General features: G+C 35.5%; 1 protein-coding gene across 1 annotated transcript in view; it reads left to right on the top strand.

Annotated features, from left to right (window-relative positions):
• Positions 1-205: 205 nt before the first annotated feature.
• Positions 206-21,488, top strand: part of COL21A1 (collagen type XXI alpha 1 chain) — a 69,690-nt gene continuing 48,407 nt past the window's right edge. The window contains exons 1-9 of the mRNA XM_021551120.4: positions 206-3,884; positions 5,775-6,326; positions 10,406-10,574; positions 10,700-10,916; positions 12,257-12,430; positions 13,372-13,449; positions 15,744-15,752; positions 17,189-17,272; positions 18,575-18,637. Coding sequence (XP_021406795.3) covers positions 3,797-3,884; positions 5,775-6,326; positions 10,406-10,574; positions 10,700-10,916; positions 12,257-12,430; positions 13,372-13,449; positions 15,744-15,752; positions 17,189-17,272; positions 18,575-18,637 — 1,434 coding nt within the window. The 5' untranslated portion in view covers positions 206-3,796. The remainder of the gene's footprint in view (positions 3,885-5,774; positions 6,327-10,405; positions 10,575-10,699; positions 10,917-12,256; positions 12,431-13,371; positions 13,450-15,743; positions 15,753-17,188; positions 17,273-18,574; positions 18,638-21,488) is intronic.

Here is a 21,488-nt window from a genome sequence, read left to right as displayed (position 1 = left end):
AATTCACTGAGTTTCCTCCTGTGCACAACTAACAGTGAATGGGCATGGGGGAGGCTGTCACCTCTCTCTGACCATGCCCTCACAGGGTATGGGCTGATGCAGCCAGGTTTAATTGTACCACCTTTCTCTCCTACCTTTTGGTGGAGACAGAAATAATGCTTTCTGAACTCTACTCTGGAGAACCTTACCAAAAGGTAAGGTCCTACCTTACCTTTTGTGTACGCTCAGATGCAGAGAAATTTGCCTGAATTTTGATTCAAGTCACTCAGATATACTGTGTGTGCTCTACAGGCCCTCATTTTGGGAGCAGAAGTCTTTATATAAGCTGCTTGTTTTCCCTGAGATAGGCAGTTTTCCTTAGAGGGCTGTTTCTATTCACTCAAACATCCCTTTTGCTATCAAACTGGCAAATAAAATACCAAGATAAAAAGCATACAGTGGAAAGAATGGCCGTAATGTGTCACATTAAAGGTCCACCCAACCCAGTATCCTGTCTCAGTTAATACCTCATTACATCTTGTGGCATCAATTTAAACAATTTGGTGGAGCTGGGAGATAGCCAAAGGTTTGCTCCTGCCACCCTATACATCACCAGAGTTAGAAAGCCTGGGGTTGGTTGTGGGGCTCTGTCCCTTTTAAAGTGGAAAAAGTAATCAACTATGAGGATGCCTTGAAAAATACAGTAACATGTGTGCTATTTCTCCACTAATACTCTCTCAGTCTGCCACCCTTTACTTGAGCTGGATGCAACATAGTAACCCTGTATGAATTTCTCCTATGTCAACTTAATTAAAAGTGGTTTGGTATAACTGAGAACTGGTAAAGCAGTTCTATGTGTTTTCCTGCTTGTGTTTGGTACAATCACAAGCAAATCACTAGGGAAAATTTGGCAAAAGTTTTATTTAAAATATTCATTCCTGAATTGGGTGGTGTTTCTGTAAGTTTCGAGTACACTTTTGTTACCTGTTCAATAACTACTGTGTTGACAAGATACAGCAGCTAGATCTCTGGAGTTCATTTGGCATCTTTAAAAGTGCAGTGCAGTAATATTATTTTCTTTCTGGTAAATTGAGCATTAGAATTCTCATTATCTGGTTGCTTAAGCTCTGGTTTTATCCTTTTGATTTTGTTTTCTGTTAATAGGTCCATTTTGGTCTACTAAACATTTATTTTGGTTTATATTTAAAATGAAGTTCCCAAGTATGAGCTTTGTTGAAAATAGAGGATTCTCACAAATGGAGAATATGATGTGTAAGAGGAATACAGTTTGGTTCTGTGAATCAGATAAGCTTGTTTTGACAATAATTTTACTCATTCCTTTTAAGAAGTTATGAGTTGGACCATGGTTTTCACCAAAAGAAATCTTGCTGTGATGTGATGTTTTTCAACATTAAAGACATGTACTGAAGGCTGCTGTAGCATTCCTGATGCCTCTCTGTACCCCAGGACTGCCAGAAAATGCTGTTTTCCCATGTATCTCTCCCAGAATGCAGTATTTGTGTTTCTGTGGAGCAGCTCCTTTCCCAGGGGTGCAGAGCTTCCTTGCAGACTCCTGCTTTCCCCTTTCCCTTCTGAGCATCTGCCTCTTTCCTGCAGCTTCTCTCATTCCTGCAGATCTTGGAGGCCCATCCCTGCAGGTACCAGTGGGTCAGTGCTTGCTGAAGGATGAGCAGAGATGAAGGGCACAGTGCAGTTTAAGGAAGGCATGTGTGATTTTTGCAGAGTTGGTGAAAGGAGAGCAGTGCCATTGAGCAGGATCCCAGTGTCTGCACCTGACCTGAAATACCTGTGCTCATGACACAGAGCACATTCAGTTCATATTCAAGGCAGTGTTTTGTTAAAATAATTTTTATATATGTAGTGTGCTGTTTTAATTTCATTAAAAGGTTACAGCATTTATGGTACCTGGCATTGTACTCACCTTTTAGTGAAGACTGATAGCAGTGAAGTCACTAAGTTGTCTCTTTTCTAATTTCCTTTTACATAAATTCTGTAGGTGTTACATAAGTAGCCATTTGGACAATCAAGAGGTGACAAAAAGCAAAACTTAGTTAATGTTCTATTTTGTAATTAGTTAATATGCTCTTTTGTTCAAAATTTTTATTCAAAACTATTCCTTATAATTTTTTTGGGGTTGGTTGGAAGAATCAAAAGGATTTTATAGTTTTTAGGGTCAGCCTTGTACCTTTTTATGTGTATATCAGCTCTCTCTACCGTAGTCTATCTGGAATTTTTTTCAGTTATAGGCTGACATTTTTCTGATATTCTAAAAGCATGCAGTTGTCCTTCAGGCACCTGCAACTTCCCACATAGATTTAATTTCATGTATTATTCTTTGATATTGCTCAAATTTGGCTCATGAGAGACATGTTTTACCCCACAGTAAAACCTTCCCACGGAAAAGGCTGGAAGAGATTTTAGAATGATTAATTGTACAAACCACCAACAAAACAAATAATCTATGTAAATTGTCTATCTCTACTATGGAAATATATTTTTATGTATTACAAGCCTAATACTTATACACAGTTTCATAGTTTAAAATATATCCTTTTTCAAATAGCTGGAATAAAAAACTGCTACTTAATCTGTTTGAATGAAGGTGATGACCCAGTATTTGTGCAGCAGAACTGGAAAAGTTCTGGATCTTATGTCCTATCCCATAGACTCTAAGGTGTGTCTGATTTCTTACATTCTGACAAGGTAATATGAATAACAAAATATGGCTCTACCTTGCAATTATCTGTAATCTGAGGGAGAGATTTACTAGCAGACTAATTATACTTTTTCTTTATTAACTTTGGGGTATTACATTAGGTGGGAGTAGAATTTCCTGGAAGTTGACTGCTCTGCAGTGAAATGAATTCACCTTGAAAATTGCTTTTTACATTGAAGGATGAGATGAGAAGATACAAAAGCGATTCACTACATGTTCTTTCATAGTCCTGAAATTAATAGATCTCTAATATAGTAGTCCAAAAATGTATCTTTTACCATTATGATAACTTTTTTCAATAAACATAATGAATAAATATTTCTTAATTAAAATAAATTAGTCAAATAATATTTTTAACAGCAATATGAGACTAAAATTGCACGTTTGCTTGACAGTGGGTTGTATTTCACAAACTGTGACAGCAAAGGAGACATAAACTGAGGAAAAAAAATCAAAATTTGAAGATGTATGTAACCTTGGATGTTGCAATACAGTGTCTGCAGGGTTTGGCTCTGCTGGGGAAGGGCTGGGGCTTGCTGAGACCCTGGCTGCTGGTGCCAGTCTCAGTCCTGGGGTAGAGGAGTGGGAACTGTCCCAGACTCCCTGAAATAGTCTGGTGTGGCACTGAGACTGAGGTAGCAGCTTGCCACCAGTACCTGATACATAAACACTTGCCATATTTTGGAGCTTTTGCTAATGGCTTTTAACAATGGCTACAGATTGGGATAGGGGGATAGTGTTTGGACAAGTGTGACTGGGAATATAATCTACTTGTGAATGTGCCTAACAGGAGCAGTGTATAAATGAACCTTGGTGAAAACTGAGCTTCTGCAAAAAGGCTGGTGAGTGTTGTTGAGTTTAGAATCTCAGTTTTGGGCTTACATGACCAAAGATTTTTGAGTCAATGGTTCATTTCAGGGTGGCCACGTCTGGTCTTACAGATTTGATTCAGAGATGTTCCTCAGACACAGTTTTTAAACTGCAGAAGCTTGGAATTTTTTTGTAATATAATAACACTGTATTTTTTTTTTCATTTTTTCCCATCTAGATTTGTATCAAGACCTTGAGAATAAAATACACATGGCACAGATTGTAATATTTTTTCAGATGCTGTTTGTTCTGCTACTTCATGATTATATCTCAGCTGAAGATGGCGAAACAAGAGCAAGTAGGTCTTAATTTTTGCATTTCAGATTTTGCAACTTCAAAGCATGCCTTGAATTTTTAGTGTACATTTTGGTGTTTACATGTGCCCTTCTGTTGATGGTGATTTTATTCTAATATAATTTTCCTGGTGAAAATCTGATAATATATATGAGAAATAGCTTAAATCTCTTATTTCTTCATTAGTTAGGGAGTGTCTTTATTTGCGTCTTGGAAATGCCCAAGGTGGCAGATAGAACAGTAAAGCTTCAGTCTTGATTTAAAATTGAGTCTGGAGTATTTGTATTTTCATTGCTTCAGAAGACATGTTCTGAATAGCTTAATGTTATGTGAGAAACTAAATAAGGAACAATAAAGGTTCTGTGAGAGAAAGCTAACTCCAGTTGTGGGCCATACCTTCTTGCACATTCTTCAAAATTAGCATCTCAAACCCCACCAAACCATTTTAATACTCTAAATCTGCTTTATAGAAAAGAAAACATTAAATTAAAATAGCTTTCTTAAAGACAATGTGACTGAACAAAAAAAAGTGTAGAAGACTTGCCTCTAGCCACAATGATACTTCCAGGGTAAATATTTTTCCTCTAGTTTTGCTCTCAATCCAGCAATTTTCAGTATTTTAGAACAAAACCCATAAAAGTTTTTTTAATCTTTAGAAAGACTTTTTATTTTAAGTCCACCTGCTCTAGGAGTATCCAGCAAAATGAATATTCTGTTTTTAGGAGAGTCTAATGATAATGAGTCCCTCCCAACAGAAATGACTCTGTAATTCATATCCTTGGACCACTGAGCGATGCACTCAGTGTGCCCTTTGCTCCTTCTCCCAGTGTTGTTTCTCGCTGCCACCACCTGCATTGCAAAAGCATTTCTCCAGCAGATTATGCTCACTTGCTTTCAAGGAAGGTGAAATCTTGTGTTGACCAGAAGTGTCCATTGGCAGATTTCAGGGTAAGGCAAAGCTCTCCTTCCTGTGGTGGAGCTGGAGACTTTCAGAAAAAAAAAGCCTTATGACCTCATGTTCCATGAGATCAAAATAATCCCTCCTGCTTTTGGCCATGTCCTTGGCACCTCATGTGTCAGTTATCAAAACCTCTTTCACAGTCAATGGAAGGAGATTCCCTCCTTTAGAAAGTTGCACCCTCCATCTGAGACTGGGCATGTAGCATGGAAGGACTTTCCTTTGGAAATTCTTGTCCATAGCCTGTAGTTGGCAACTTAGTCTAAAAACTAAGTTTATGACTAGAGCTAGGAATACTGAATCCATGTCTAAGTCATCATGCAGCTACACCGTAGTTATTAAATGCTTATGTGATTCTATATTCTGGAAGTTGAGCTCATTCACAAAATACTTTTCTTCTGTAAAAATCAGTATATGTTACAAGCAACATTCAATTGAGACTCAGGATTTTATAATACTAGTTCTATAAATTCCATGTAACAATATCTGAAGTAAATTAAAAGGTATTTGTAAAAGAATTCTGGAGTATTCAGGGTATAGCCTTCCTCTGCTGTGTGTTTGGTCTGCTAACAAAAAGGAGTTTTTATGTTTATCATCTTTGCAGATGAGATATGAAAAGACCCAATATATATTCCTCTCTGTTTATTGAATGGAATGCAATTGCCAGCTTAGGAACTGAATTTCAGAATTTTTCATAGTTTTTTTTTGGTGCTAATGTAAAAACCAGAAAATGGTATGGCTTTCAGGTACCAAATTGGATCTGTGTAGCTTACATAAACTATCTTACACAAGTTTGGCCTGATGAACTCTGCTATTTTTTTTTCATCTGGAATGCATATGTCATTATAGATCCTAATATAAACACTAATTGATGAGAAAAACATTTACTGTGGAGGAAGAAAGTGAAAATGTTCATTATTTTATTTTTTTTTTTAGGTTGCAGAACTGCTCCGGCAGATTTAGTTTTTATCTTGGATGGCTCTTACAGTGTTGGCCCAGAAAACTTTGAAATAATCAAAAGTTGGCTTGTCAATATTACAAGAAATTTTGACATAGGGCCAAAGTTTATTCAAGTCGGAGTTGTCCAGTACAGTGATTACCCTGTACTTGAAATTCCCCTTGGAACTCATGAATCCACTGAGAACCTCATCAGAGAAATGGAGTCCATACACTATCTGGGAGGAAATACAAGAACTGGAAGAGCTATTCAGTTTGCCTTTGACCATCTTTTTGCAAAATCTTCACGATTTTTAACAAAAATAGCAGTGGTTCTCACTGATGGAAAATCCCAAGATGAAGTCAAAGATGTAGCAGCAGAAGCAAGGAAAAATAAAATCACTTTGTTTGCAATTGGTGTTGGCTCAGAAATTGAGGAGGATGAACTTAAAGCTATTGCCAATAAACCTTCATCAACTTATGTATTTTATGTTGAAGACTATATTGCAATATCAAGAATTAAAGAAGTTATAAAACAGAAACTCTGTGAAGGTGAGTATAAAATATTTTAGGTGTGCAAAATGTAGTTCTGTACATATGTTTTTCAATTTCACATGCAGAATGCATGATTAATATAACCTAAGGGACCTGATACTCTTTACTATGATCTTTCTTTTTGATCTTGTTTGTGGCAATTCCTCCCAAAATATTATTTTTTTCTGTCAAACAAAGAGGTATATTTGGGAAAGATATGGTGGTTTAACACAGTATATGTTTAATTTCAATATGTATCATTTTGCCTTAATCCGAATTTTTTTTCATTGATCAAGTTTAAAAACACTAAAATATTTCAGCAATTCTCATACTGTTGAAACTATAGAGTTTATTGATTTCCTAGTTGCAACTGATAGTCATACACAATCAGCATTTTTTCTAGAGAGGTGAGAGGACAGCCTGCCATTACAACAGGAGTTCTTCTGAATACATACTTCTAGTACGCATTGAAAAACCCAGAAGAAAGACTCCTGGCAAAAATCATAGGATCGTAGACTGGTTTGGATTTGGGACATTAAAGATCATGTTCCAACGCCCCTGCCATGGACAAGGACACTTTTCAGTAGATCTGGTTACTTAGAGCCCCATCAAACCTGGCCTTGGACACTTCCAGGGATGGGGCATCCATAATTTCTCTGGGCAACCTGTTCCAGTGCATTGCTGCCCTGACAGTAAAAACGTTCTTCCTAACACCTAATCCAAACCTACCCTTCTTCAGTTTAGAGCCATTCCCTCTTGTCCTGTCACTCCACGCCCTTGTGAAAAGTCCCTCTCCAGCTGTCTTGTAAGGCTCCTCTAGGTACTGGAAGGCTGCCCTAAGGTCTTCCCACACCCTTCTCTTCTCCATGCTGAACAACCCCAACTTTGTCAGCCTCTTTCTACAGGAGAGAGGCTCCAGCCTTCTTATTAACTTTGTGGCTTCCTCTGAACTTGCTCCAGCAGGTTCACATTCTTCTTATATTGTGTCCCCAGAGCTGGACACAGCACTCCAGGTAGGGGCTCATGAGAGTGGAGTAGATGTCTGGAGCTGTAGCAAGCAGTTACGATGTTTCTTGGAAGAATTTTATAGAAGAATTAGCCAAGACCAACATTGTAAAGGGACTCTTACTTTAGAATGCCAACAGCATTACTGCATTGAGTTTTCTGAAATTTTGTAAAACAATGGCTTTCTTTTATGTATAAAAAAGATAGCAAATCGCTCCTAAAATGTATCACTCAGACTCTAGTATGTCAGTGGTATTTTGTACACATTGCATCAAGAATTGATGCAAGTCTTATTTCAGTTTCACCAGATTTCTGTACTTAGTAAGAGTGAAAAATAGATTTTGTTTGCTCTCACTTTTCAACTTCATTGAAAAAATATGGTGATTTTTTTTTTTTGAGGATATTAGTGTTTATTTCTTGCTACATTAAACAAAAAGCATAGTAATTCCTTGTGGCTGATGTAGTAAGGTTGTCAGTCCAAAAATTAAATCAGCTAAGTGGAGCTAAAATCTTTAATAGAACTTCATGCAGGGAGAAATTCCCCTAAATAAACACTAAATAAACACAATATTTTCTTTGACTAAAATTTTAGAAGTGCCATTATAATTTATCAAGATGGATTTTCAGCTTTCAGCATCAAGTTAACTAGTACCCTTTAAAATTAATCTGTGGTATTTCACATGATTTACAGCAGTAATTTGTGAATGCTGACTATTTATACAAAGTGTACTTACTCTTTCACTTGAAGTGACCCTTTGTTTTGTCTCCCTTATGTTGTGCACTTCCCTTGTTTTAGTATTTAGATGCTTCTCTCACTAAGCAATCAAAGCCACTTTGATTCATTTCTAGCCACAATGTCTTTGGAAGGTGAACTCCAAGATGGATAAACTGGAATTTTCATAGCAAAGTTATGCATTATTCTATTTATTGATTGATTGATTTACTGATTATTGTGTTGTTTGACTGAGAGGAAGTTCCATGAGGGCTGAACAGCAGTGGTTTGACTGTGATCAACCACATGAAACTGTCTGAAAATTTTGCAATTCTCTCTTCTTGGTCTTTGTGTAAATGTCTAAAAAAGTGCTAGCTTTTGCTCTATGGAATTTTAAAATCTATTCTGAAGTAAAAATGTAAACAAAAAGGCAACAGGGGCAGTATTTCCTTTCTGGACAATGAAGGCTGAGGTTTGGTGGTTCTTGGAGCAAGTATTGCTCTTAGGAACAGGCTTGCAGGCAGTGTCTAGTGTGCCTTTTGGGGACTCTAGTGTTTGTTTTAGAGTACATCAGGGGAAAAAAGACTTCATGAACCTTTCAGCCAGAATTGAACAAAATATTTAAGGAATATTTAATATTCATTTTTTATTCTGAAAGTCAAATGTTCCTGTACTATAAATGTCCTTTAGGATAAAGAAAAAAAAAATTGTGTCTCAGGAATTAATTTAGAAAGAAAACCTAGTGCAGACCTCAGAAGTTTGTCTGGAGGATTCAGAGAAAAGTTGCTTTATCCCAGATACTGGTATTTAATATCACAGTTATTTCATGCTTTATGAAGGAAAACAAACATCTGAAAACTATGTAAAAATACTTAAAGGTATCAAGAATTCAGAGAAGGTTCGAGAGTTGAAGTGACTGGTACTATGGACTGGAAATACAACCCATTTCTCTGGAAGACAGCTCTTAAGTTTGGCACTGATTTCTGCATGTCGTATAATGGCTCAGTTAGTTATCAAAATAGTCCTGCCAGAAGATTATCCAGAAGACCCAGAAAGGATCTACCTGACTAGGAAATTTTCATGTAATTCACCAATGTGCCACTTGAAAGAAAAGATGCTTTCCTAATGTGTAATTTTACACATGGTTAATTTGTTTGGTTGGTATTGGTTTAGAACCAATTAGTTATTAGTTATTTTGGCCCTGATCCACAATAATGGCTCTCCTGCATAAAGTAGTGCTATTTCTGCCTTTAGCTTTTGAGTTTACACCAAATTTGTAATATTCTGACTGATAGGAGACCCTATACTTGTCAGTGTGTATGTGTGTGGTTATCTGTAATCTCTGTTAATTGTGATGTGGCTATTATCCAACTTTGCAATAAATGAGTTTAGAAAATAGGTCCACGATAACAATGCATACTTGAAGAAACCTGAAGATTACCCTTTCTTAACAGGATAAGTAAACTTAAATCTGTGTTTTGAGAAGAATGAGAAAGTTTTGTTGGATTTTGTTTTTCTTGTATTTTTGAAAGCATTCAGGAGGCAGACATTTTAATTTCCAAATTGTGTGCAGAGTTCTTGCAATTCTTTCTTGTAGAACATACAGATAATTTATTTTTAATTTGGAAGTCAGGTGTTATTTTGCTGTGGAGAGGAAAAGGAGGGCAGTTTATGTGGCTTCTTGCTGCTGCTTCAAGTACCCGTGACAATCCCCATGATTGTCCTTTCCCACAACAGACAGGTTGTGCAGAAAATTAGCATAATTTTCTTGGAGCATATATATCCTGCCTCCCCCACCAGAATGGGGGAGCTTCTGAGTGCCCTGGGGTTGGTTAGAAAGGGAAGTCATGCAGTGTTGCTCATACTGTGAAAAGAAGTCAGTCTAGACCTTTGAGCTGATAATTCCCTGGCACAGAGACAGGAGCTCTCCAGCCCATGGCTGGTCCATATGGAGATAGGAGAAGTCTCCACCCCTTCATTGGACTGTATTCCTAACCTCTTCCCTGTCTATGAACTGCTGCATTTCTGAAGAAACAGTGAGAAATGAATAATGATATTTATTGTAAACAGTTTAGCATAATTTCTTCAGAAATTCAATATATTTATTAGCCAGATATTGTAATACTCTGTAACTACAATTAGTGACAATCGAAGTAGTGTGTGAATGTAATTGCAGTAAAATATGAAATCTTAATATTCTTGCTTCAAGTTCCTGCAGATCCTGCATACCACTTCTCTCATGTTGTACTTAACTGACAATTCTCAGTTCTCTTTTTATTTCTTGAAAGGCAGATTAAAAAAAATTAGTTGGGTGGGAGGCTACTTTTCTTGGAAGTCTTAAGTCATATTTTGGACTGTCCTTGAATTTATTACTTTGCAGAATCTGTTTGTCCGACAAGAATTCCAGTGGCAGCTCGAGATGAAAAAGGATTTGACATTCTTGTAGGATTAGGTGTGAAGAAAAAAGTTAAAAAGAGAATTCAAATATCAACCACTAATGCAAAAGCTTATGAAGTAAACCCACATGTTGACCTCTCAGAATTAACAAGGTATTGAATTTTATAAATATTCTTCTATATTCAGTAAGATTTTTTTTTTTGTTTCTTTAAATGAGGATGATTTATATGAATGTTCAAGTACTGCCTTGTTTTTTCTACTCTTCCCCCTTATTTAGGAATGTGTTTCCAGAAGGTCTTCCTCCATCCTATGTGTTTGTTTCCACTCAAAGATTTAAAGTAAAAAAGATGTGGGATTTGTGGAGAATCCTGAGTCTAGATAAGAGACCACAGATAGCAGTCACTGTTAATGGAGAAGAGAAAACATTATCATTCACTACAACAAGTTTAATAAATGGCACACAAGTTATTACATTTGCTACACCTCATGTAAAGGTAAGGAGTATGTCACTATCATGCTGGAATACTTCTTTCAATGCACAGTATTCCACTATTCCCCTCTTTGAGCAAACCAGTTTTATTGTTTTCTAGGACAATCTCAAGGTTGCCTTTCAGTCTTCAGTAATTTCCAGTGGAGTATTCCACTCTTGTAAGATTGTCTTAGCTGCAGATGAGACAGGAGTGGAGACTGAATGACCCTATTCTTGCATTTGTAGCAGGAATACGTGCAGCCAGAGATTGCCCTTCCTGCCACGGGGAGTATTATTTAAATGAACAGAGAGGGCATATTTCAGCAGACAAAGACTGGGAATGATTTGCTGCTGGAGCACTTCATGGCCAAGTGGGTTCAACTTTTCTGGGAATTGGAGGCCTGCATTCAAATCCCTACTCCAAAGCAGGCTGAAGGAATTTTAAATATAAATCCTCAGTGAAGGAAGGACTCCTATCCAAGGAATAGGTCTTAACTACTAAGATTTTTCTAGGTAGAGGCATCTTATTCTTCTGTTACTGGATGGAGAATTTTTGCTTTTTCTTTCCAAATTTCTTCTACCTTTTAATAATTATTAGTGGGCGAAATATCTTTTTATTATTTTAAGAAGCTGTGTTAAATTTGATCTACTGGAGACTGTTCAAAAATTCAATTTCAAGTCAATGCTCTATTTGTATTTATCTATTTCTTGGAGCTGCACAAACAAATCAATCTTATTCCTGTACTCCCTGTACGCCCAGGTGTCAATGAACTTCATCATGATGACACAACTTCTGTGTTTCATTTGTTTGTTTTTGTTTCTCCATGCCTGCCTTGCTATTATTGAGAACAATAATTTCATGACTTTTTTAGACCTGTGTGTCTCTAAACACAGTATAAATGTCAATACACTCTTAATAAGCATTTTTCTTTAATAAAGCTTTATGATAATTTATCACCTCTCAATTTTTCACAAGTACCAATTTTTTTTCACCATGATTGATGATCTGAAGTGTTTGAGACATTATACCAGTGCTGACAAATAGGCTTGTGGCTGCATATTTTTAACAAATACAGGTTTGATCTTGTTCATGGTCATAAACTAAAAAAAAAAAAAAAAATCTATGTGAGTTATAAAATAATTCTGAAATAGGAATTAATTATTACCAATTGTAATATTTTCAATTACAATATTATTTGGCAATACCTTATTTGCCTATATAGTTTAGATTTATTTGTATGTAAAACCTGCAGCCTTGATTATCTCAAGCATCAACAGCAGTTTGATTGTTGAAGTACAGTTTTATCATTATTTAAATTTAAGGCATTTTGTTTTAAACAATGCTGTTTTCTTCATTTTTCTTAGGCATTGTTTGATGAAGGCTGGCATCAAATTCGTCTCTTAGTAACAGAAGACTTTGTAACTTTGTATATAGATGGCCAAGAAATTGAAACAAAGCCATTACATCCTGTTTTAGGTATTTACATCAGTGGCCTAACCCAAATAGGAAAGTACTCTGGAAAGGAGGAAACGGTACAGGTAGGCATATGCTAAAACTACAGTAATTCACTAATTCTGTTGTAGGTTAACATTACATTGGTGACTTCTGTTTTCTTGAGCTTACTCTTATAACTTAAGAGTAGACTGAAATTTAGTGTACAAAATTTAATACTTAAGAGAGAATAAAAATGGTAAGGAGGACTTAGCACAAGTGATCTATGCTGTGACATGGATGCTTAACAGGTCTCACTGATTCCAAGGACAAAATTGATGTAATGTGACTGCCTGAATTTGGGAAACACTGTCTCAAAATAAGAAATTTTCTCTGCTTGATATTTGCATATGCCATCCTTCCATCAGTGTATATATGGATGATGCTTGTAAAAGAGGAAAATTTTGGTCAAGTTTCTTTCTCCTTGCTTTGTAGTCACAATAGTTTATGCTAGAAAAACTGCAGTGGTTTCATTTTGTTTTGGAATGTAGCAACAAAGCAGAATGGCAAAAACTTTTGTTTACCTGCTGCCATTGTTTGTATTCAATGCATTTTAAAGATTTATAGTGTATACTAAACACTAAGCATTAGGGATGCCTTCAGATGCTTCACCAAAATTTACTAATCCTACATCTAATATGAGCAGGTCTATGTAGAAGCATCTTTCCAGATCTGTTAAGGTAAAAAGAAAGAGGTTGAGCTTGCCTGTGTTATCAAATTGTTTCCTCAATGGTATTGGCAGCCATTGTAGTTCATGCTGCATGTGTTTGGATTAATTCCCAGGGAATATGGATGGTGATTTCTGTTATTTAAAAAAAAAATATTGGATTGATTATTTTTATTTAAATAATTATGTTGCAGCATGTTTAATTGGTTGCACATATTAATCATTGTGAGTAGCCTAAAAATATTTCTGTATATTTACTTGATTTTTAACTGTAGTGAATGCACAGACCTCTAAAAGAGTCTTTTATGTTTTGAATTACAGTTTGATATACAAAAACTGCGAATCTACTGTGACCCAGAGCAAAATAAAAGAGAAACAGTCTGTGAGATCCCAGGATTTGTGAGTATGATGAACTTTTGAGGACTACTTGGCACTTTTTTACAAATCACTGTTTAAAGCTGACTTAATGAAGTTTTAAAATAGATAAAACTACATTGATTCAGCTGGTGCAAACACATGCTTGTTACCTATGCAAGATCAAATGACAGAGACCTTCTCTGTTTCAGCCTTATTTTCTCCTAAAGTTTTTTACAAGTTTTAGTTTAGGTATTTAATTGTGCATTTTTGATATATATGAGTGTAGAAGAATCTCAGAATCTTCTGTTAAAATTTCAGATTTTAAGCATTATAGAATAATGAAACTTCTAGGTTTTTTCAGTGTGAAATCATTCTTTAAATATGACTTTTGAACTTTTCAGATATACTCCTTTCTACTTGTCAGGTCATTTAATGTGTGAAATTTTGGTACATAATCAGCAAACCTGTATTTCTAAATCACCTTCTCCCATTAGAAATTTCTATGCTGAGATGTGTGATAAATATCCCATTATCTGAAATGTTGCCATGATTTCAAGAAGCATGTTAAGTACAAGACAGAAATAAAATCAAGACTTTATGATTCATGTACACAATTAGCAACTTTATGGGGACCCTTTGGCCCTTTTTTGGTTCTCTTACAGTTAATTATGCACTGCAATGTAAGACATATACAAACAGATTTGGAAACTAGTCATGACGGACAAAGCCAAATTTAATCATTTGGTTCCCATCTCAAAGCATAAGCAAGAGACTGATTTAAACATACAGATTCAAAATAATCTCCTTTGCTTGGTGGCTAAAACAAACTGAGCTAAAAATTATCAGCTGCCAGTGTCTTACTATGTAGACCCACATTCCTCATGTTGTGATTAGATTTAGTATAATTTGGCTGATTTGACAATAGAACCATTGAATCTCCAGCATCCAGATTTTCTTTTTTGTCAGACTGGCATGCATTGCCAGCTAGTCTGTTTTTCTTATTATTTGGGACTAGTGTGTCTGTTGCATCCTTATCAGGGTTTTTTCAACTTTCAATCAAGCAGCAAGTAGATGAATGTATTATTAGCTGTTCTGAACTCTGACTCTGTGTCAAGAACTAACAGGTGCAGGAATACTTTTGTAAAATTAACTTTGAATCTTGAAGAAAAGAAAATATTTATTTAACTATTATTTAACTGCACCACGTATCTTTTTGCTCTTTACAAATTAAAAGTAGGATATGAAAAGTAATCAAATGAAAAATATTTGGCATAAAGAAAGCAAACTCTAAAAAGCCTTTCATAGCTTATGTTCTCTGCAATTTATCAAGGGGTTGAAACCAAAAGATTTTTTGCCATTTAAGTTTCACTGTCTGTTTTTGTAAATTAAATTGGGATTTTGCCCATGAAATTCTGGACTCCCTCAGAAAATAAAAATGTTGGATGATCTTCAAGGAGGAATTTGTGGTTTGTGGTTGTATTCTGTCAGAGTGTGGTTGTGTCAGAGTTCCAGAAATAATCAGAGATTTCGTGTACTAATTACTGACCAAATTAATTCCCTTTCCCAGAGATAGCTAGCTGCATAGTAATTTTAAGCTCCTTCTATGGTCTGTGGAAAATGAAAACTTTCTGTCAGCTTTGCTCAAGCTGAAAATTGAATACAGAGGAGCTTTCTGTGTCCACTGAATGTGTATGAAATCTGCAGTGACTATGTGCATTAGAATACTCCTGTGGACAGTGTGGCTAATGGTGGCTACTAAACTATTAAGACAAAAAATTTCATGGTTGCTCTGCTGAAGTATTTGGAGTTGGATTGTTCTATGGTGTTGCAGATACTGGAACAAAAATCAATTGATAGTAGAGTCTAATGCAGTCACAGGAAAGGGGAAAAAGCCAGCCTTGCCTCTTTGCTGCTCTGTGTTTTCCCAGATGCTGGATTCAGGCAGAGAGCAGAAATTTCAGAAATATTTTGGTACATTCTCTGACATGAATGAACAAGCAGAGTATATTTTTGATGAGAAGTTACTTCTGATAAAAGGTTGGAACCAAATCTAAACATTTAGTGTGTAAATACTGACATAATTTAGTATTAATTCTGTCATTATCTTTTAAAAATTGCTACTGATAACTCCCATTGACAGAACCTTAAACACAGTTAACTAAATTAATTTTATATGCTATTAATAGCAGCTGCACATAAGTCTCAGAAAGACAAAAAAATTTAATTATAATTTCTTGACAGTTACAGCTCAGAAGTTATGATTGATTTTGATAATTAATGTATTTTCTTTTTACAAATACTGCTTTACTCTTAAAATGTGTTTCTTCTTGTTTCAGAATGGAGAGGTAGGCTTTGTCCTAAACTACTCAAACTCAGTTTAAGGTAGTATTTGACATTTTATAAGCTTCTTAATATTATAGGTAATATACTCTTTGTTCTCAAAAGGGGACAGAGATTTGATAAGCTCAAGAGTGCTGGACTTCCTTTGCTTGAACTCTAGTCAATAGACAAATTAAAAATAATTTTTCTGAAAAAACATGTTTATTAGAATAAATGGTCTGATGTTTTCCCCTAGTTCAGTTCAATTGCTGCTATTTGCAGTGGGGTGGGGGATATGCATGAGGGATAATGTTACCTGCATTGTGCTTATGGGAACTCCCTGAACAAGAGCTTATCTGAAGACTTAATATGACAACTTCCCTAACCTTACTTGTAACTCCCATCTTGTTCCATTGCAAAGCAAACATGGGTTTGTGTTTTGGTCAAGCATTTGACCTCGAGAAAGAATTCCAGTCAAGAAATATTTTAAAAGCTGTCATTATTCTTGAAAATAAGAGCAAAATGCTAGGAAAGTTTTAGATAATAAATAAAAAGATATTTTTTAGTTTGGGTTCTTAAATGTTTGCCTTTCCATAGGTCTAGGAACTTGCTGGGTTAGGGTTTATGGGTGAAAAAGAATTTCTTGAATCTAACTTCAACATATATATTTAGTACAGATGTACCTATAATAGATTTGATTTAGTAGCTTTCCCCTTGCCTGCCTGAGTAAAGCACTGAGGTTTCATATGAAGTTTAATGGTGAGAAGTAAATATCACAAATAAATAAATAAATTCTAGAGGGTTATGTGATCTGCCAAATTTTAGTGCTTAGTGCTGCAGGGAGCATGGTTTGGGGGAGGTCACCTAATGGTCTTTGCAGGGTGGGCACTCTTGGGACCAGGACTAGTGACCTCTGGGAGTCAGAGCAGCTGTGTCCTGCCTCAAGTAGCTTCAAAGCTGCAGCACGTGCCTAGGATGTAGGAGACTTGGGGTTTATCTTCTTTTCAGGATTGCTGCGCAGGATAGCATGCCAATGGTTGGGATCATTATGATATGCATATTACATATTAAATCACTTTACACATTTTAAAATTAAATTGCTATATTTGAGAATTGGTCACACTTTAAATTATGAATATAGATTAGCTAGGAGAAGCATCTTTCATTTTGCAAGATTAAAAATTTTCAAACCATATGACAAAATATTTGTGCAAAAACAAAATTACAGGTATTAACCAAATATTGGTACTTTTAAAATTTTTATTCTGGGTAAAATGATTTTGTGCATGAAAAGTAGTTGGAGTGCAATATTCAGATAAGCAGAAGTTCCAGCTGAACAAGGCAGTGAATGCCAAGACCTAAGTGAAAGGCAGCCTGGGGAAGGTCAGCTTCACACAGTGTTCCAATATGTTTGTTGGCTGCTGTTGGTGTATGTGCTGATGGCTGTTTTCACTCTTGCCAGTGCATGAATGGTCCCAGTGACGTGGGCTCAACACCTGCCCCCTGCATGTGCCCACCAGGAAAGCAAGGACCTCCAGGCCCCAAAGTAAGTCTCTCTTTTGTCTTGTCGAGTATATATGACCTATTCTCTGCTACTCTTCAGCAAATGATGTTGCACTGTTAAATGTTCAAGGATGAAATGGTTTTCTAAAAAAATCTTTTAATGGAGAGAGGGGTTTCTTCCTTCTTTGTAAAAGGATGAACTAGGTGCTTACTGGGAGAGTTGCACATTAGCTGTGCTGATGACCTCCTTTCTGTGTTGATGAAGAACTAAAATGAGAATTACCCTTGAGCTGCTAGCAAACTCAAATACCCAGTATTTGCTTTATTGCCTTTCTCAATAATTGTGCTAAGCAGTGTTTACAGAATTATTTATAAGTGTAGACAAGAAAATTCCAAATCACTTGCCTTTCATTAAACAAATGAATAAAATCCTTCTCTGCTGTCATCATAAAAGAGGTTACAGTATGCTGTAGCTACCTGAAATCCAAGGGCTTCTTGATACAGTGGAAAAGATTTCTGATCAGGGAATTGAAATCTGCAACACAGAGATCATCATTATTGTTTCATGCAATAGAATTTCTGTGGTCTTTTACCTTTTTTATTTTCTTTAGAGAAAAAAAGAGGGAGAGAGAATGAAGTATTTATAATTTTAAAAGAATTGAAAACCACTTCCTGTAGATGAAGGAATATGAAATGTCAAAACTCAGATGACCTATACCTATTCCGTATATGCAGTTTTTCATCTACAATGCACTACAATATTTGTTTGGGGATAATTGAATAATATAGGTGACAAGATGGTGCAAAATAATTGCAAAGGACTTTTAAAAGGAAATCTAAGAAATATCTTTTTCATCAGCAATTGGTGTGTGGAGAGGAGTTTATTATTTTGCAGGTTTTAATCCCGGCTCTTGCCTTTTTAGTGCTTTTATCTTAAGAAGTAGGCTCAGCTAAAGCAAGTGAGAGATTTCTTCAAAAAAGAACTACTTCATCAATTAAGTTTTATTAAAGTTTGTTTCATCTATTTGATAAAAAGTGTTTCTTTTTTTGTTCATTAAAGTGCTAAAAGACTAGAAAGCTTTTCAGTTGATGGGGCAAACTTGTGCTGTAACCAAGGGTGGATTCACTTGTCAAAGTACTGCATAAGAAGTTGGGGAGAATTTTCCCCGCTCAAAAACATTTATTTTTCACCGTAGGAATTGCTCCTCAATAGTAGGTCTCTGGACTTGTAGAGACTGTTTTGTGGAATGTGTTAGGGATAAGGTTGCTTTGTGCTAATTTGAAAATACTCTTACAATTTTAAAATGCTATATATTTTGTATGTTCACACATTGTTTCTCCATAGGGTGACCCTGGGCAGCCTGGGAATCATGGTTATCCTGGTCTGCCTGGTCCAGATGGTAAGCCTGTGAGTACTAAAGACTTAGTCATATATTATAAATGTAAAACTAGCAGGAGAAAAAACATGGAACACTGATACCACGTTTTTGAAATTTAGACAGTTTTGTTGCCATTCTCTGAAACTGTGAATGTAACTGTTGTATGAATATGTCAATCATATTATTTCTGTTTCAAGGTAAAATACTGTCAATATTAGAGTTGGGTACTGTTGTAAAGCAGAGAACAGGCTATGAGTACATCTGTTGGTCTTTGCATTACTTTGCAGCAGTTATGTTACTGTCTTCAGTCTTTACTCCTTAAGAATTTGTTTTTGTTCACTAGAAAGTACTTCAGACCACTTAAAATCCTATCTATTTTTTTAGGACTTGTTACTTGATTAATAGAATTTCTTTGCAGCCTACCTCAAGTAGTCCATCGAAATATGTAAAATTAAAAAAAAAAAATTAGTTCCAAACTGCTTCATTTAACTGTGGTGATTCCATTTGTAAGCAAAGTTAGTTTAACAGGAAGAAAATAGATGCTAAAACCAAAAAATGCAATAGCTTCTAAAAATTTAATATTTAATTCTTTTAAAATATGGGACTTGTTATATTGAAACCTGAGCATGGTAACCCTGATGGTCCAGATGAGCAGTGCATACATGAATTTTTCATCAGTCCCACAAGCAAATATCCTCATTTTACTTGTGATATAAAATGTTTTTGTACTTTTGCTCTTAAACAGTTTTGATAGGTATTAAATTCAGAAGTATTTTGAACAAGAGTTAGAAACACAATCTGAATTGAAACTATCAGTGGTTTAAAATACTGTATTCTGATTTTGGACAATCCTGAAAATATATGTTTTAAAGTATTCTAAGATGGGAAAATCTATTTAATCAGAACAACTTTTCAATTGATATTTGGTGATGTTTAAGCTTATGAAGAGCAGTTCTGATGTCCTATAAAAGACAAGTATACCAACTGTCTTTTATAGGAGGAAGGTGTCCATCACAACTGACCATGCTAATTTCTGGAAATAGATTTACAGTATTGATAAGCATAGCAGAGCTGCCTTTAATCCAGCTAAGACTGATATTTTGAAAAGTAAAGGGATATCATGTAAGCTTTAATGAAACGGCTGAATGGACTGGATATTGGTAGGGAAATGTCAGTTTCTTTCTTTTCTTTTCTTTTCTTTTCTTTTCTTTTCTTTTCTTTTCTTTTCTTTTCTTTTCTTTTCTTTTCTCTTTTCTCTTTTCTCTTTTCTCTTTTCTCTTTTCTCTTTTCTCTTTTCTCTTTTCTCTTTTCTCTCTTCTCTTCTCTTCTCTTCTCTTCTCTTCTCTTCTCTTCTCTTCTCTTCTCTTCTCTTCTCTTCTCTTCTCTTCTCTTCTCTTCTCTTCTCTTCTCTTCTCTTCTCTTCTCTTCTCTTCTCTTCTCTTCTCTTCTCTTCTCTTCTCTTCTCTTCTCTTCTCTTCTCTTCTCTTCTCTCCCCTTCCCCTTCCCCTTCCCCTTCCCCTTCCCCTTCCCCTTCCCCTTCCCCTTCCCCTTCCCCTTCCCCTTCTTCTCTCTTTTCTCCCCTCTCCCCTTTCCCTCTCCTCCCCCCCTCCTAACAAATAAATTAAGGCTTCATTTCTGAAGCATCCAGACAGGTACAACTGTATTGTTTTAGAAACAATTTGTTATGACTCTTTCATACTTTAATAAACGGATTTGCACTTCATAAGCAAATTTGTCCTCTCATAAGCACTGGAAATTGTACCAGCATGAATAATGAAAGAGAAATAAATTGATACTGTAGCCCAAGTGTAACTTTGTAATCTGGCATTTATGGTTTATTTTTTCCTGCAAATGAGTCATAATGTGCATAGATGGTCATTCTCTGAACATAAAAAAGATCACCGGATTATCTCAGAATGAGAATCAAAAACTCCAGTGCAGGACAAATTGTATCACTTTGCTGAAGAACTTACATATATTTTAAATGCTTGCATCTAAATGTTATAGCTTTATTAACTGAAGAATGTTTCTGAAATATCAATTGTAGTTTCTGCACTTGTTCTTTGTAAGGACATAATTGCAAACCAATTAAATCATCTGCTCCTTTGGCCAGTACATTATCTTTGCTTACAGTTGGTTCTTGGGTGCATTCCAGGTGACATTTTAGCTGTGAATGGTGAGAGACCCTTTAGATCCACTGTGCAGGAAAACAGATTCCTCTCTCTTTTTTCTTTCTATTTTACTTTTGTATTTGTGAATACAACTAGCATATTTTCTGTGCTGTCAGTGATTTTTCTTGTTTCGGGAAACTTTGTTCATCTGAATCTTTTTAGTTTTATGTCTCAGGGAACTCTGAGAAACAAGCTTTTAGTTCAGACAACACCATAGGCTTACAGGTAGTTATGTAGTCAGTCCTGTTTAATCAAATGTCTTTTGCATGAAAAGCTTTTCCTGAAGTCAGTCTCTGCTGTTCCCAAACACGTTTTTATGTTCTTCTCTAAAGTCTTTCCAGTTTGCCTATCTGTTATTAATTTTCTTGGAACAGTATAAATGGTCAACAAAATGTTTCTTCCTCTGAGAAAGGATTTAGGCATGCATTTATATTACTATATGAAACTGATTTTAGAGTGAAACATCTAATAAAATTTAGTTTTTTGTTTGTGGGCTGGCTGGATTGTTCTAATACTTAATGCTAGTTTTAGTCCAGAAAAATTGAAAACAATTCCTATCAATATCAGCAGTCTTACCAGATCATAATTATTTACCTGGTGTTATCCAGTAAAATTTCACTCTAGTATTTGAGGAAGTGAAAATAAACATTAATTATTTTCAAAAATTTCTTAAATGCTATTTTTATTAGTTTTATTTAGAGTATCTTTG

Source organism: Lonchura striata, chromosome 3, assembly GCF_050655825.1.
Source record: "Lonchura striata isolate lonStrDom1 chromosome 3, ASM5065582v1, whole genome shotgun sequence".
Lineage (NCBI taxonomy): Eukaryota > Metazoa > Chordata > Aves > Passeriformes > Estrildidae > Lonchura > Lonchura striata.
This window is presented reverse-complemented; position numbering and strand designations above follow the sequence as displayed.